This window comes from Echeneis naucrates, chromosome 23 (genome assembly GCF_900963305.1).
Source record: "Echeneis naucrates chromosome 23, fEcheNa1.1, whole genome shotgun sequence".
In the NCBI taxonomy this organism is placed as follows: domain Eukaryota; kingdom Metazoa; phylum Chordata; class Actinopteri; order Carangiformes; family Echeneidae; genus Echeneis; species Echeneis naucrates.
In genome coordinates this window covers 170,578-186,648 of record NC_042533.1, presented here as the reverse complement: position 1 = coordinate 186,648, position 16,071 = coordinate 170,578, and the positions used below count along the sequence as shown (strand labels likewise).

At 49.4% G+C, this 16,071-nt stretch overlaps 2 protein-coding genes across 4 annotated transcripts; one reads left to right on the top strand and one right to left on the bottom strand.

Moving 5' to 3' along the window:
* The first annotated feature begins 1,073 nt into the window (after positions 1-1,073).
* On the top strand, positions 1,074-8,500 carry kcnd2 (potassium voltage-gated channel, Shal-related subfamily, member 2). The gene is made up of 5 exons (XM_029495623.1): positions 1,074-3,199; positions 6,326-6,488; positions 7,069-7,164; positions 7,236-7,480; positions 8,311-8,500. Exons 1-5 carry the CDS (start codon positions 2,088-2,090, stop codon positions 8,471-8,473), a joined length of 1,779 nt encoding a protein of 592 aa, XP_029351483.1. The 5' UTR covers positions 1,074-2,087; the 3' UTR covers positions 8,474-8,500.
* A 2,519-nt stretch (positions 8,501-11,019) lies between these two features.
* On the bottom strand, positions 11,020-15,164 carry tspan12 (tetraspanin 12). 3 transcript variants are annotated; one of them, XM_029495165.1, is made up of 7 exons: positions 14,503-15,162; positions 14,159-14,241; positions 13,809-13,944; positions 12,995-13,060; positions 12,510-12,617; positions 12,288-12,431; positions 11,022-12,218 (listed from the first exon to the last, which is right to left on the bottom strand). In XM_029495165.1, exons 1-7 carry the CDS (start codon positions 14,659-14,661, stop codon positions 11,934-11,936), a joined length of 981 nt encoding a protein of 326 aa, XP_029351025.1. In that variant the 5' UTR covers positions 14,662-15,162; the 3' UTR covers positions 11,022-11,933. The 3 variants fall into 3 exon arrangements, with proteins under 3 accessions (XP_029351026.1, XP_029351025.1, XP_029351027.1); XM_029495167.1 differs by having other exon boundaries at positions 11,025-12,218; positions 14,639-15,160; XM_029495166.1 differs by lacking the exon at positions 12,995-13,060 and having other exon boundaries at positions 11,020-12,218; positions 14,503-15,164.
* Between the last annotated feature and the right edge of the window lie 907 nt (positions 15,165-16,071).

Here is a 16,071-nt window from a genome sequence, read left to right as displayed (position 1 = left end):
AAGGAGAAAAAGTTCCTCCAGCAAAAATAACACAAAATAAATTGCGTGCAAACACCACAATCTGTGTGGGTGTTATCAGCAAATGTATTTATAGACTCACAATCTGCTGCTCATGGTGTCTGTGTGTGTTTATATGTCTCCTCCTGGTTTCCCACAATCCTTTGTTGTTGTTGACAGATGGTGATCATCAGTATCGTCCCCAGGAGACGAGAGGACGTCCACAACCACACACACTGACACACAAACATTCCACCATTATCAAAACACAACCCACACCATAATCAACAAACACACAACACTTAGTGCACACAAAAAATTCAGATACTCTAGGACCAGGGACCAGGACCAGGAACCAAGACCAGGACCGGGAGCAGGGACCAGGACCAGGAACCAAGACCAGGAACCAAGACCAGGACCGAGAGCAGGGACCAGGACCAGGAACCAAGACCAGGAACCAAGACCAGGACCAGGACTGGGAGCAGGGACCAGGACCAGGAACCAAGACCAGGACCGGGAGCAGGGACCAGGACCAGGAACCAAGACCAGGAACCAAGACCAGGACCAGGACTGGGAGCAGGGACCAGGACCAGGAACCAAGACCAGGAACCAAGACCAGGACCAGGACTGGGAGCAGGGACCAGGACCAGGAACCAAGACCAGGAACCAAGACCAGGACCAGGAACGGGAGCAGGGACCAGGACCAGGAACCAAGACCAGGAACCAAGGACCAGGACCGGGAGCAGGGACCAGGACCACGACTGGGAGCAGGGACCAGGACCAGGACCAATGACCAGGACCAGGACCAGGACCCAAGACCAGGACCAAGATCAGGACCAGGAACCAAGACCAGGACCAGGCCCAGGAGCAGGGACCAGGACCAGGAACCAAGACCAGGAACCAAGACCAGGACCAGGACTGGGAGCAGGGACCAGGACCAGGAACCAAGACCAGGACCAGGACCGGGAGCAGGGACCAGGACCAGGAACCAAGACCAGGAACCAAGACCAGGACCCAAGACCAGGACCAGGACCGGGTGCAGGGACCAGGACCAGGACCAGGAACCAAGACCGGGACCAGGAGCAGGGAGCAGGACCAGGACCAGGGACCAGGAACCAAGACCAGGACCAGGAGCAGGGACCAAGACCAGAGCCTGGACCAGGACCAGGAACCAGGACCAGGAGCAGGAGGTCTCACTTGGCTCCTGAATAAAGAGATCAATGCTGAAGGTGTGTGTGTGTGTGTGTGTGTGTGTGTGTGTGTGTGTGTGGTGGGTCAGCTCTTTGCAGACTTGACAGTCGTAGCTGTGTTTGTGTTCATCCTGCGCGCGCGCGCACACTCTACAGGACTAATGGGGATCCGAGCCTCAGGTGGTCCGGGTCAGCAGGTCTGGACCGGCTCTGGGTCCTGCTGACTCTGCAGTGTCTTCGCGCACTCCCTGACACCTAACATCGGGAACGCGCAGGAAAACGGAGAGGAGGGGGGTCAGTGTGTTTGGCGCTCTTCCTCTCAGATCAAGCAGCTTCACCAACGGCAGACAGCTCCGGTTAGGGTCGGTGTCTCCGGGTCGGTGTCTCCGGGTCGGTGTCTCCCGGTCGGTGTCTCCCGGTCGGTGTCTCCGGGTCGGTGTCTCCCGGTCGGTGTCCCCGGTCCTCTGTCTCCGGGTCGGTGTCCCCGGTCCTCTGTCTCCGGGTCGGTGTCCCCGGTCCTCTGTCTCCCGGTCGGTGTCCCCGGTCCTCTGTCTCCGGGTCGGTGTCCCCGGTCCTCTGTCTCCGGGTCGGTGTCTCCCGGTCGGTGTCCCCGGTCCTCTGTCTCCGGGTCGGTGTCCCCGGTCCTCTGTCTCCGGGTCGGTGTCCCCGGTCCTCTGTCTCCGGATCTCGGTGTGGAGTCGGACTTGATGCCGGTAAACTTGTTGCCGGTCCGGGTCAGTCTCGAGTATCAGTGTTTCTGACTCCGGACCGGGCTCTGGTGGATTTTCTGTGTTTTCTCTGAATTCGGATCTTTCCCCCCTCCGTCTGTTTCCGTCGCTGCCCGGCTCTTCCCCGAATGTTCGGTCGGTGTTTCGGCGCTCCGTGAACAGTCTGTCCGGGATGGCAGCAGGAGTCGCGGCGTGGTTGCCGTTCGCCCGGGCGGCAGCCGTCGGCTGGATGCCGGTGGCCCGGGAGCAGCTGCCTCTGCCCCCCAGGGAGCAGCGCTACGGACCGGACCGACTGATAGTGCTGAACGTCAGCGGGACAAAGTTCCAGACCTGGCGGGACACGCTTGAGCGGTACCCGGACACGCTGCTGGGCAGCTCGGAGCGAGATTTTTTCTTCCAGGAGGAGAAAGACGAGTTCTTCTTCGACCGGGACCCGGACCTCTTCCGCCACATCCTGAACTTCTACCGGACCGGAAAGCTGCACTTCCCCCGGCAGGAGTGCATCTCCGCCTACGACGAGGAGCTGTCGTTCTTCGGCATCATCCCGGAGATAATCGGGGACTGCTGCTACGAGGACTACAAGGACCGGCGGCGGGAGAACCAGGAGCGGATCCAGGACGACGAGGATGCGGACCAGACCGGCGAACAGGTGTCCTCAGAAATGGGGTTCCGGGAATCCATGTGGCGCGCCTTCGAGAACCCGCACACCTCCACCATGGCGCTGGTTTTCTACTACGTCACCGGCTTCTTCATAGCTGTGTCGGTTCTGGCCAACGTGGCAGAGACGGTCCCGTGCGGCCCCGCGCCGCCCCGCGTCAGGCCGCCGTCCTGCGGGGAGCGGTACGAGCTGGCCTTCTTCTGCTTGGACACCGCGTGCGTGATGATCTTCACGGTGGAGTACCTGCTCCGCCTGCTGGCGGCGCCAAACCGCTTCAAGTTCATCAAGAGCGTGATGAGCGTCATCGATGTGGTCGCCATCTTTCCATACTACATCGGCCTGGTCATGGCGGACAACGAAGACGTGAGCGGCGCGTTCGTCACCCTGCGCGTCTTCCGGGTGTTTCGGATTTTCAAATTCTCACGACACTCTGCTGGACTTCGCATCCTGGGCTACACCCTGAAGAGCTGCGCCTCAGAGCTCGGCTTCCTGCTCTTCTCCCTCACCATGGCCATCATCATCTTCGCCACCGTCATGTTCTACGCAGAAAAAGGATCCAGCGGGACGAAGTTCACCAGCATCCCGGCGGCCTTTTGGTACACCATCGTCACCATGACAACGCTAGGGTGAGTGTTCCTGGGTGGTGTCACGGGCACCAAAAAGGGGCGGGGCTGAGTGACGTTAACAACAGTGGACTCACCTGAGGGAACAGGTGTCACTGACCTGCTGCCAGTCAATAACTCGAACAAGTTTCCTGTCTAAGTGTCTCACTCTGGTTGGTCAATCAAAACACAGTCTCTGATTGGCTGTTGAAAAGCTTTTCTCAGTGATCCACTAAAAAATAGAGCAGATCCCTGATAGGTGGTGCAGGTGGTGTGCTTGTGTTTGTGTGTCTGTGTGAGTCTGAGAAGAAACAAGAAGTGTTATCATCTACAACTTGTCAGCAGAGAGGAAGAGGGAGACCTGTCTATAAAATAAAAACTGGATTAGACACCCCCTTCCCTGACTCTGGTCCTGAATGTCCTGAGGCAGGACTCCATCCTGTCCCTGGTCCTTACAGGATGTGGTCCCGGACCAGAAACAGGCCTGTGTTTACTGTTTAGGCAGAGTGAATGTACTTATCATCTGTGTGTGTCTGTTGTGACTCTGTGTGCGTTGATAATCATAGGAGGCGCCTCAGTTTGAATGAGACTTTTTATTCCTTTAGAGTGACTGAAAGACACACAAACAGAAACACATGTGCGCACACTGAACTCTGACCCCGTCACCTTTCATGTCCTCTGGGCCCTACAACATCTCTCTTAACACTGCATGGACCTCTGACTGCTGTTTGTGTCTCTGTTGTGTGATCAGACTTTTTGTTTTTTGTTTGTGTTTCTCTTCACTGACTCATTTTCCCTCCTGATTAATTTAAACCTGAAACTTTCAACCTCACCATCCGTCAGTGTTAACAGGTCATTATATCACCATGACAGGTGTGTGTGTGTGTTATATAATCTATTTGTCCCTGAGGGTAATTACAGCAGCAGGTGTGGAGCTGGGAGGAGAAACTCACCTTACACAGAGAGTGACACACACACAACCCTACAATGGGGACCTACAGCTGGTGAGACACTATGTGGACACACACACACCTCTGTGGTGACTGATGATCATGTGATCTGCAGCACATGTGTTTGAATCTGTGAGGACATCTCTCATCTCTGATTGGTCCAGGACTTGATGATCCCCTTCATCTTCCATCTTTATTGTGTCTTTCATCATATGACAATGTCATCCAATCACACACTGGCCTCATCTCCTCTAACACTCCCCAATCCATCACTTCTCACTTCCACCTTTTCCCAGAGAGCTCTAATTCCCTGACAGGCGGCGCCAGCATCAGACGGGGAGGAAAGAGAGGAGGACACTGCATATAGGGTTTTTATTTTCATCATGATGTTCTTGCCAAAGTGAATGACATTTGTTCAGTACACACATTTGAACAGTGAGACAGGTGAAACAGGTGAGACAGGTGAGAAGGGAGATACGCTTAACCTACAGACCTTCCTTTGTGAGACAAACCAGTCTGCAATTTCTGTGGGAATCGAACCAACAATCAAACAATAGACCAAGAGTGGGGGGGTTGTTTATCCCTTTCAAGTCCAACAACTTCCTGTTGACGACTCATACCGTTGGCACTGTTTCTGTGGAAACATAGAGTATAGACCTGACTGCAGCATCAGCAGTTGTGTGTCTGTTCTGTTGTCGTACCCTGTATGAAACAAGGCGTCACATGTTGTAGCGTGTTGTACCCATTAGTGTGTGTGTGTGTTTGTGTGTTTTCAGACCAGCGGAGCATGAACTGTAAACACTTCTCTCCTCTCTGTCACCTCGGTGACCAGATGGTGCTGCTTGGCGACCATCGTCATTGCCATGAGCTGCCAGGGGCAACAAACCAAAAGAAACCATATCGCTCAAACACACACACACACACACACACTAATGGGTACAACACGCTACAACATGTGACGCCTTCCTTTCTTCACTTTAACCTGATGGGATCTGGTCTGTTCTTCCTCTGCAGGATTCAGAAAAGGCTGGACTCAGGTTTTAATGAGTCTGTCTTGGTTTACTGATCATCTTTCAGCAGCAGTGTGAGTGACCCAGCGTTCAGACCTCGTGATATTGGTCTCTGACATCACACCGTTTTAGACTCACTGGGCTAATTCATGATCCAGATCCAGGACCTGAATATGGTACCAGGTCTATATTTAGTGCTGTTACTGTGGTGACCGCATCTGGATGATTTATCATCTGCTGAATCATTAAAACCCACCATCAGTCAGTGACGTTGCTAAATTACTAACAATAAATTATTACTAACTTGTTTAAACAAAATGTTCAATCAACAAAAAGCTAAAGTCAAAAAGACATTTTACTTTGAATGGGGTTTTAATAATAATGATAATAATAATAATAATAATAGGATGAAGAGGAGCTGAGTTCAGCTTTTGTTCCGGTCAAAAACTGAAATGAGTTTAAATGAACTATTTAAATTATTTTAACCACTTGACTGGGTTTGTGTTTCTGCTGCAATGCAATGACTGATACAAACCCATTGCTTAATGATCAGTCTATTGATTAGATCAACCCTTTCAACTCTGATGTCAGAATGAATTTGGACAGGCTGGTTGTGGCTGGCTGTCTGAATGTCTATAATGAGAGTTGCCTCTATGCAGTAGGAACACTTTACTCATATGTTTCTGAGTAGCATGTGTATTTTTCTGTGTGTCTGTTTGTCTTTGAGTGTCTCTGTGTGTCTGTTTGTGTGTGTGATTAAACACAGGAATCACCTGATGATGAAGGTGATTCTGAGGAAAAAGGACTTCACCTTCTCCACTGCAGCAAACGGACTGTAAACATGTTCAAATTTAAAGCTCCTTCAAACCTCCAGCCAGTCAGAGGGTCTGTCCTTGTTTCTGTGTGTGTATGTCACTGTCAGGAACAGACACAGACGTGTGTGTCAGGTCTCTGTCTCCCTCCTGTGGATAGAGACCAAACTGCAGCTTAAAGGACACATGTCCATTCAGATCCTGATTCACAGTTGGACTCATGTTTTATTAACAAATTATTGATCGGCTTGTCTGTGCCATTTTTGTATTTCTGTGTAAATAAAGTTTAATCAGACGGGCAGTCGATTTTAACTCATCGGGACCGGTGAGGTCTGGGACCTGGCCTAAGGTTCTGACCCTCTGACTCTTTGGTCTCAGGTATGGGGACATGGTCCCGAAGACCATCATGGGGAAGATCTTTGGCTCCATCTGTTCTCTGAGTGGTGTCCTGGTCATCGCTCTGCCTGTTCCCGTCATCGTCTCCAACTTCAGCCGAATCTACCACCAGAGCCAGAGGGCTGAGAAGAGGCGGGCCCAAAAGGTGATGCCAACACAGTCCAGACCTCAGACCAGGTTCTGGTCCTTAGGGAGCTTCAGGTGTCATGACATTATTCTGGTCACTTCCTGTTTTCTGCGGACCTGATGGACTGAGATGAACCAGGACTGACCCGGTCTCTGATGAGTCCATTAGAGACAGGAACTGAAAATCTGAGAATCTCTCAATGGAACATATCTGTCCACTAAAGGACAGACCTGATCTTTCAGAGGACCGGATCCTCCAGAGACGCTCATTAAGGCTCTGGTTCAGCAGAAATAGTTTTACTCTTCAGTTTATTTTTATATTAATGAATCAAATATTTTCCATATTCTCAAAAGACTGTGGACCTGAACCAGGTCCTGAATCTGATCTATGGGTCTTCAGTGTTGGACTTAGCCCTGGGACGAACATGTCTTCTCTTCCATCAGTTGGTTTATTCTTACTGCTGCTTCTTCCTGTTTTAGAGAATCAGCCCTGATTTGTCCTCCATCTTTGGTAGTGATAGTGTGTCCCGCCATGTCCCCTGGTCCTGCCCAACGCTGGACTCACCCTCTGCTCATGTGATTTGTGTCTGCCCCTGAAGGCGGCCAAGGAGGCTGGACGTGCGCTGGTGTGTAAGACCAACCCCGGCTTCGAGGTGCAGCATCATCACCTGCTTCACTGCCTGGAGAGAACCACGGTGAGTTCACAGACAGTTGGCCAACTTAGACTTTTGACCTTCCGTTGACTGTTTTTGCTCCTCGTCCTCAGAACCACATGTTTGCGGACGAGAAGACATTGGATTCGAGCTGCAGAGAGGTGACGCTGATGAAGCAGGTTTCTCAGTCTTCCTCTTCCTCCTCGTCCTGCTCCTCACCATACAGCCTCGTGTCCTGCTGCTCCCGCAGGAAGAGGGAGACATTTGACGCCCCGAACTCCCACCTGTCGAGGGGGCTGCAGGGCAGCGTCCAGGAGCTGAGCGCCATCCAGACCAGGGGCAGCTCCCGGACCAACAGGTGGGTCTGCCTGGGTCTCCTGTCAGGGTTTTCAGGACCTCAGCAGATTCCACAAGTCTTGAGGACTTTGGAAGGTATTGGAGAAGGTTTTAGCTGATCCAGACCAAACAAGACCAGATCCTGGGTGGAGGTTTCAAGTTTGTTCCAGTGATTTTTAACCTGAAAATTAATTTTTTGAAGTTTGTAGAGACCTTAAGGAGAATGTAAAAGTCCCAGTGTAAGAACTTGAGTTACCATAGTAACTAACAGCTGAGCACTGATCAGAGAGCAGAAGTCTCACAAACACACACACACACACACACACACACACACACACATAGACTGTAAAAAAACACTCCAGGATCATCTGACTGATTCTCATGTAGATTAACGGAGCAGGAATCCAGACTATGTCCAGCTGTGGGAGGTCTGAGAGGATTCTGGGAATTTTCTCCTAAACATGGACAGCTGGGAACCCCCCGCTGTTCAAAACCCCTCTAACTGAGTGGTACAGTCTGAAGCACAACTAGAGCCTGAAAACATTAACAGTCTGAAGGTCTGGATGGGGACATACAGGAAAGAATTGGTCCTCAAGTCCTCTGGTTCTCTGGTCTACAGGTCCTCAGGTCTTCTGGTCCTGAGGTCCTCTGGTCTACAGGTCCTCAGGTCTTCTGGTCCTGAGGTCCTCTGGTCTACAGGTCCTCAGGTCTTCTGATCTTCTGGTCCTCTGGGCTACAGGTCCTCAGGTCTTCAGATCTTCTGGTCCTCTGGTCCTGAGGTCCTCTGGTCTACACGTCTTTGGGTCCTCCATTTGGGTGTTTTCTGATGAAACTCTATCTCTCTTGCTCCAGTCGGTCTGACCTTAATGCCAAGTTGGAGGAGACAGTTCCTCTGAACTGCAACCAGATGTACACGGCCACCACCATCATCAGGATGCCCTCACCTGAAGGCGACCAATCAGGTGGCTCCACTGACCGCTCCCAGATGAATATCGTCCGGGTGTCGGCACTGTAGATGATCCCGCCCACTCCAATACAAAAAGAAAAAACAACCAGCAGAAGGATGACAGCATTTTGTGTGTCTATGCCGGATGTGACCTCAGATGGTCTGCTCCACCTGTCATGGACAAGGAAGTGGACTAAGCTATCGCCACCACAGATGGCGTCCAGGAATGAAACATCAGAAGAACAAAGCTCTTTGGGCTTTTCTAATTTTGTGAATGTGGGAGGAAGCTGCTAACTTAGCTTTGGTGATGGAGCAGTTTGATTGACATATTTATCTGTAGGCTAACAAGCTAACCACCAGTCTGTTAGCTTTTTAACTGCTGACAACTTCCCGCTGCATAAAATTACAGTTGTAAAAGATGCTGGAAGAAAGTTTCTTTTTAGGAGTGGTTGGTAGTTGCCATGGAGACGGAAGTTTGGTCGGTTTTCCCTTTACAGGAGTTGAGAAAACGCCCCCTGAGCAGCTATATTTTCACCCCCTCACTCTAACCTGACAATGCTGCGAGATAGATTGAACTTTGCTGTTAGCATGCCATCCTCAGTGGAGTTAACATTATAGATGAAGTTTGATACTGAACTCAAAACTGGTTAGTAAAATGCTGCCAATGATAATGTTAGCCATATAGCAAAAGAAAAAAATTAGGGATAGCACCTTTAAGTCCTTGGCTGGTCGATCATTCTTCCAGAGTTTCATATTTCTTGGATCAATTCCTTGGTCCTGGTTTGGGGAGGGAAGTTGGGTCAAAGGTCAACGGCCACTCGGTTGTTTCAAATTCAAAATGTAATGAAAAGAAACATGCTGGATGCCATTTGATTACCAGCCTGGGTCCTTTCTGTGTGGAGTCTCCAAAGACATCATGTTTGGTTTCATTGATGACTCAAAACTGTCCGTAGGTCTGAGTGGTTGTTGGTCTGGAGACCTGTACAGGGTGACCTCGCCCCTCGCCCAGAGTGAGCTGGGATTGGCACCAGAACCCCCCATGACCCAGAAACAGATCAGAGGTAGAAGATGGATGGATGAATGTTGAATGTTTATTTTTTTATATTTAAGTACTTCATATTTTTTCATGGCAATTGATTGCTCGTTTTTATTGATAATTTTTTACTTTATTCATATTCATATTTGTTTATTAATTTAAGTTGACTTTTGTGAAACTTTTGGGGTCGGTGACCATGAGGTCATGTGGCATCTAGATCAGGTGACTAACAAATGATTCATTGTCTGAGTGCATGGACCAATTCATTTGTAAGTGGAGCTGGATCCTCAGGTCTGGTCCTGACTCTGTCAGATCTTCGTTTATACAGAACTTGAACTTTGTGAGAAAAGGAGAATCTTTGTAGTGAACATGGTGTATTTCTTCATGTTTGTTAGTTCATTTAATGCATGTTTCTTTCTTCATTCAGAGAGAACTGAAGTGGATCAATTCTATCTGATTTGACCTCAACTGAACTGAACTCAGCTTAAATACAGGATAAATATTTAAATGAATGACTGACCTGTTGAATCTCATCAGGATCTTCAGCTGCAGATCTTTCTTCTTCTTTTATCAGCTGAGTCAACATTTACTAACTGAGGTCGTGGAGTTGAAGCAATTGAACCAGCAGTTTAATATTTACTGGCAGTTGATGAGAATCTGTAGCTCAACAAACACAAAGTACAAAGTAACACAATAAACTTCAGTCATCTTAACTGGGATTACATTAATAAACCTAACATCAGCTAACAGTAGCTACCTCTCTAACTTAGTATATGCCGGAGAACATAATGTATGTTAACGTTAGCTAAAGTTCAGTCACATTAATTAACCCCCACCCCCCCCACCCCTCTCAAAAAAAAAAAAAAAAAGAGGACCTTTGGTCACCCTAGGTATGACTCTCAAGTTCACTGGTCACAAACTCACTCACTCACTCACTCACTTCAGACTGATATTAGCATATATATCAGCTAACTTTAGCTAACAAAACATGAGTAGCCAAAGGTCAGACAGTGATGTCAAGTTAAGTAAAAATGATGTCATAATATTTTTTTAAAATCATATAATTTTTTGAGTCTGAGCTTTAAGGTCCAGGATCTCATTCTTGTCAACAGGTCACCCCAACAGGGTCTGGGTGTTTTCAGGCCCTGGTTTCATCAGTGGACCTGAATGTCAAACTAACAGATGCATCCTGACTCTAATATTTTGATGGCAATTTGGTTTTTTACTTGGGCACTGAATCCTGGCATTTGTCTGACCGTGAAAAATCCACCTGATGGAGACTTTAACACATCAGGCTGTTTTCCCCAAATCGAGTTTTTCTCTTGGGACTCCTGGGACTGTTTGGTTTTGTTGTGGACTGAACGAGAAGCTGTTGGATTTTATTTCCGCAAAACATTTCTCCTCTTTTGTGGTTTCCTGCTGACGTATTCTGGATTCAGTCTCTAATGGATTCTTTAAATTCAATTGGAGACTGATCTGGATTTAGATTGTCCCCAGAGACTTTCCCTCTGCTTTCCTGATGCATGTCCTGAGCAGTCGCCCTGTTGGGGGGGGCTGATGTTAAAGGTTGTATGATTATCATTGGTGTTATTGATAAAAATCTGATTATTTAAAATGAAATGGATTTTTTTTTGTTTGTTTGTTTGTTTACGTCAGTAGAATAAACTTCGTCATGGTTCAACTGTCTGAGGCTTCGCCTTCGCCAAAGAGACAAAAAGTCAGAAGAGACACAGCAAAACTTTAAAGTGAAACACCTTTGTGACATCAAAATGTTACATCACCAATGACAGTAATGTTGTGTTGATTTACTCTTGTGTATTTATTTTTTCAGATTCTGTCAGTGAAAAATCATTTATTCCTTCACAGCAAATAATCATCTGAACAGAGACATTAATTCCACCCGACTGAGCAGCAATCTGGTAACTAAATCAAACACACCCTCAGTGTCATTCAGTTTTAAAATTTTTGCTTCAATAACGGAGACAAACTTTAAATATTGAACTCCTTCAGCAGGAGTCATCCAGGCTCACTGTCTGGACCTCTTCAGATGTGACCCATGGTCTACCTCTGTGCTCAGTGGTTGTTTCCTTCAGAGTCTCTTGTTCCTGAACAGTGAAGAACCACAGAAACCACAGTCCAGACTTCACTGATTCAGTTGGTGGCGTGTTCGTGAGCCCAGTTCATTCCTCTGGCATTCGTTTCTATCATGTGATCAGTGAATCAGTGGAAGCAGAATCTGCTGGCCCCTGGTCCAGACCAGCACCAATTAAAGCTGGATGTCTAGTCTGACTGGACCCTGACTGACCTCAGACTGGTGGTTGATGATGTGGAGTCCCAGGCTGGAGCCCTGGGACTCCACATCCAGCCCTCAGGTCCTTCAGGTCCTTTAGTGGAGGATCTGATGGGTCCACTCTGACCCCTGATCTCACCTGGCCACGGCTCCTTTAAGCCTCCTGAGTAAAACCAAGTAAACAATTAAGTTTTTCTTCAGGTCTACGACAGTCTCTCCATCTCAAATTCAGGACCTGGGTTCATCCGTTTGCAGCTAGACTTCGGCGCCTCAGCCGAGGATGTCGCTGTCAGGGGGGCGGGGTCATCCAGGGGGTGGTTTGTGGTGTCCAGGTTTGGAGCCTGACGTCCGTAGTAAAGCGCCCAGAGCAGTGTGAGCGTGAGCGCCATAGCCAGGATCTGAGCCACGCCCAGGGATACGCCCAGAAAACGCATCACCTGTAGCTGCTTCGTCCCCCGAATGAAACTGTAGATCTTTGGACCACAGCCCTGGGGGGAAGTCAGTGTCAGCATGGGGTCTGTGATTGGACAGTGAGGAGGGAGTGGGCGGGGCCTCACCTCTTGATGAAGGTCACTCAGGTCATGATAGTGGGCATGGCGAGCACAGCCTGGATACTGATTGGAGCAGCAGGAGTCAGGAGGCCACTCCATCTCTGTCATCTCCAGCCAATCAGTGAAGTAGATCACTCCACAGCACTTAAACTGTCACACACACGCACACACAGGTCACATGGCTTGCGTTTGTGTCTTTGTGTGTGTATGTGTATGTGTGTGTTTCACCTCTGTCTGGAAGCTGTTCCAGGTGTGTGTCAGCCACTGGTATCGCTGAAGTCCGTAGTTTGGCATCCGAGACTTCAAGCTGATCATATCAGAACGCTGCACTGACGGCTACAAACACATACAAAGTTTGTTGTGTTACATCATGTAGTCCTGATGATACTATCATGGTTGTAGCTGTTGTTTAGATGTGTTGCTGTTGTGTAGACATTGTGTGGTGTGTCTGTGGTGACAGAAGTGTCGCATGTCACATGAAGTGTCATGTTTATTTTTAGAAGGGACGTTTGCAGCTGCTCTCAGCCCCTCCCTCTCCTCTAATTGGTCATCTGATGGACCAATCAGAGATTGGATGTGGCAGACCCCCCCCCCCCCCCCACCGAGCTCAGACATACAAGCTAACTGTCGTCCTAAAACTCCAGTTTGATTCAAACTTCATCATTGGATCTGATCATGTGATATATTTTAAGCCCCGCCCTCAGGTCTGTTACCTCATCATAAGTCCAGACAGCGCTCGCTAACTCCACGCAGAAGATGACCAGCAGACTGCCAAAATACTGTTACACAAACAGACATACAGAGACACACTGGGTAAGCAATGTGCAGGGTGTGTTGTTACATTCAGTCACACTCTGAAACAACAGGAAGAGGTGGAGCCTGGCTCTATTGTGGTGTGATTTCCCAGGTGTTTCGGGATGATGAGTTCAGGGGGGTCACTTCCTGTTCTGGAGTCCATTCATTGGACTCAAACTGCTCTGTGTCCCTGAAAGACAACACTCATGACATCACTAATGACACCTGACACGAGGCCCCACCCCTGATACTCAACCCCACCTCCTGCCATACCTTGTCAGTACGATTGGCTGATCCAAACCTGGACTTGGACTCTGGTCTGAGGAGTCTTAAACCTGCATCCTATCAACTGACTATCAGGGATCGCAGCAGTCAGGGTTAGGGTTAGTTAGACAGTGTTGAAGTCTATGGGAAAATGTCCCTCCTCCTCCCTGATATTGAAGTCTATGGGAAAATGCCTCTCCTCCTCCCTTATTATATTGAAGTCAATGGGAAAATGTCCCTCCTCCTCCTCAGTAAACGTTTCACAGACTGTACCATCCAATCAGAAAAGAGCAGAGCAGGTCAACTCCACCCCTCATATTGACACTTGGCTCAGCTGCTAACACTGTGTCTGCCACTGCCAGCTACAAGCTAACAGACTAAGTAAAGACACAAAAGAGGCTAACTAGGCTCAGTGCTCTGAACTGTTTGCTGGTCTCCGGTTGTGGTCTCGGTGTGATGAGGTCATACCCAGGTCAGCAGCAGCAGGTCACACCTGAGTGTGCCGCAGTATCCCACCATGGCCACCATGATGAGGAAGCAGCACACAGCGATGACAACAGGGTGGACAGCTGGAGAGTATGTGACTACGGCGGCTTCCTCCAACCTGCAGAGACACCAACAGTCAAAACTTCCTGCTCCCAGCATCCCACAGGGTCTGCTGAGTATCCTGGGAGACCAGGACTGGGTCACATGACTAAAACGTGTCCAACTTTCGTGACTTTGAGACTAAATCAGTTGAACAGTTGTTGAAATAACAACCTGTGAGGAACGCAGCTGTCTTTGGACCACCTGAGTGACGTCATCCTGTCTGGACTCACCTGGTGTGGGCCGTCAGTGTCAAGACGGTGTTCAGAGAGTCTCTGATCCAGGACGCCACTCCCAGCACACATGCTGACATCAGCTGGACACACAGACACACGCAGAAATAAACACATGGATCAGTTTCCTCTGTAAATAACATCAGAATGTCAAAGTTGTTCGCAGACTTTAACTCGTTAACTTTCTGTTTCTGAGCTGAGTTGTCGTCTGTTTGTGTCGGATTTTTACTAACTAAATAATTGGTATTATTGTTATTTGTCCTCAATCAGAGAACAATCAGAGAGATACATCTCGGACATACATGTTGTGTGATCATTTTCTCGTATTGTGCATCAAAACTAACTGTGTTTGTGTGTAATTCCTGTTTTCCGGTGTGAATCGATGAACACGTCATGAGGTGATGACGTGTGCTGTCGTCAGTAACGAGAATGTATGACGCGTTAAACGGAGCCGGTGTGTGGCGTCGCAGCGGTTCTGACCCAGAACAGCAGGTTGAGCGCATACAGCAGACAGCGGAGACACCGCACCGCGTCCTCCCGGGCCATCACCGCAGCTCACCGCAACCCAGGCACCATGGCAACATCCTCCCCGTAAACACCGCCCGGAGTCCGGGACGAGTGTCACTCCTGAGTCCGGCCTCCTGTGGGGGAACCGGAGAGTCCGGCCGATCGGTGTCGTGCTCCAGGAAACAACAGGTGGCTTCTCGATTTACAGACCGGGTACACACAAATCCGTTTCCGTCTCTTATATGACCCAAGTTTCCAGCACTGAACGACGACACAACAAACCGCCGACCAACACAAACATTTCCAGTCCGGACTGTCCCCCCCCCTGGACCCGGACCCTGGAGCTCCGGAGCGGGGAGGCGGGGTGCTGTTGGTCCGTCCAGTCGATGTGCTGCTGCCGCTTCTTGGTCTTCCTCGCTAATTAACGCGTGAAGCAGCAGCCGCTCCCTCCCTCCCCCGCCTGTCCAGGGGGAGGACAGAGGAATGTGTCCGCCTCCAGCCACCGAGCCGCCGGGACGGAGGAACATGAAGCAGCGGACACGTGGAGGCCTCTGGTGGTCACCCACGGGGGGGCGGAAACAAGCAGAGGGGCTTCCGAACAGCTGCTCTGTCCGCATACTTTTGGCCGAATAGTCTGTGCGTGACAAATTTTAATAAACATAATATTGTCAAAAACGTGTGAACATATACAGCTGGGTGAAAAGTTATAGATAGATAGATACTTTATTTATCCCAGACTGGGAAATTGCAGTGTAACAGCAGCATTACACAAAGGGAATAAAATATATAACATGAATGCATCTGGGTGTTCAGTCAGTAGTTTGGCAGCGGTGGAGCTGATGACGTCACAGGCTACCGCTGCATCAGCTGACGGGGGGATGTCAACAGTGATAACAATGGTGGACGTGAACTTCCTTGGTAAATAATACGGGCCCATTCCTACAGCCGGCAGTTCGATGTCTGGGTTATAGAGACGTTCCTTCATGACATTTGGAAAAGTCTCTGTCTCCCCGTACCAAACTGTAACCTGGGACCTCAACGCTGCTGTCCGGGATGTTCGAGTGCAGCCATGTTTCACTGAAGCCAAATATGCTACAGTCACGGTAATTCCTCTGGGTCTTCACAAGCGCTGCCAGTTCGTCCGTCTTGTTCCCCAAAGACCTCACGTTCCCCGTTATGATCGCTGGGACCGCCGGTTTGTGTCTTCTCCTTTTCCCCCTCCGTTTCGCTCCGGACCTGCAGCCCCGGCGTCTCCTCCGTAGCTCCTGCGGGACCACAGGCCTGTCTCCAGGCAACAGCGCGGGTTTACACAGCGCAATCAACTGCCACAACTGCCGGCGGCGATCTTCCAAGTTACAAAAAGTAGGAAAAGTAGGAGAAAAACCAAACCAACTAAAGCCATTTCG

Coding starts and splice junctions, on each gene's coding strand:
- kcnd2 (XM_029495623.1), top strand. CDS start 2,088: ATGGCAGCAGGAGTCGCGGCGTGGTTGCCGTTCGCCCGGGCGGCAGCC. Junction 6,489..7,068: donor AGAAGAGGCGGGCCCAAAAG/GTGATGCCAACA, acceptor CTGCCCCTGAAG/GCGGCCAAGGAGGCTGGACG. Junction 7,481..8,310: donor GGCAGCTCCCGGACCAACAG/GTGGGTCTGCCT, acceptor CTCTTGCTCCAG/TCGGTCTGACCTTAATGCCA.
- tspan12 (XM_029495165.1), bottom strand. CDS start 14,661: ATGCGCTCAACCTGCTGTTCTGGGTCAGAACCGCTGCGACGCCACACA. Junction 14,242..14,502: donor AGGAATTACACACAAACACA/GTTAGTTTTGAT, acceptor CTGTGTGTCCAG/CTGATGTCAGCATGTGTGCT. Junction 12,432..12,509: donor GGAACAGCTTCCAGACAGAG/GTGAAACACACA, acceptor TGTGTGTGACAG/TTTAAGTGCTGTGGAGTGAT.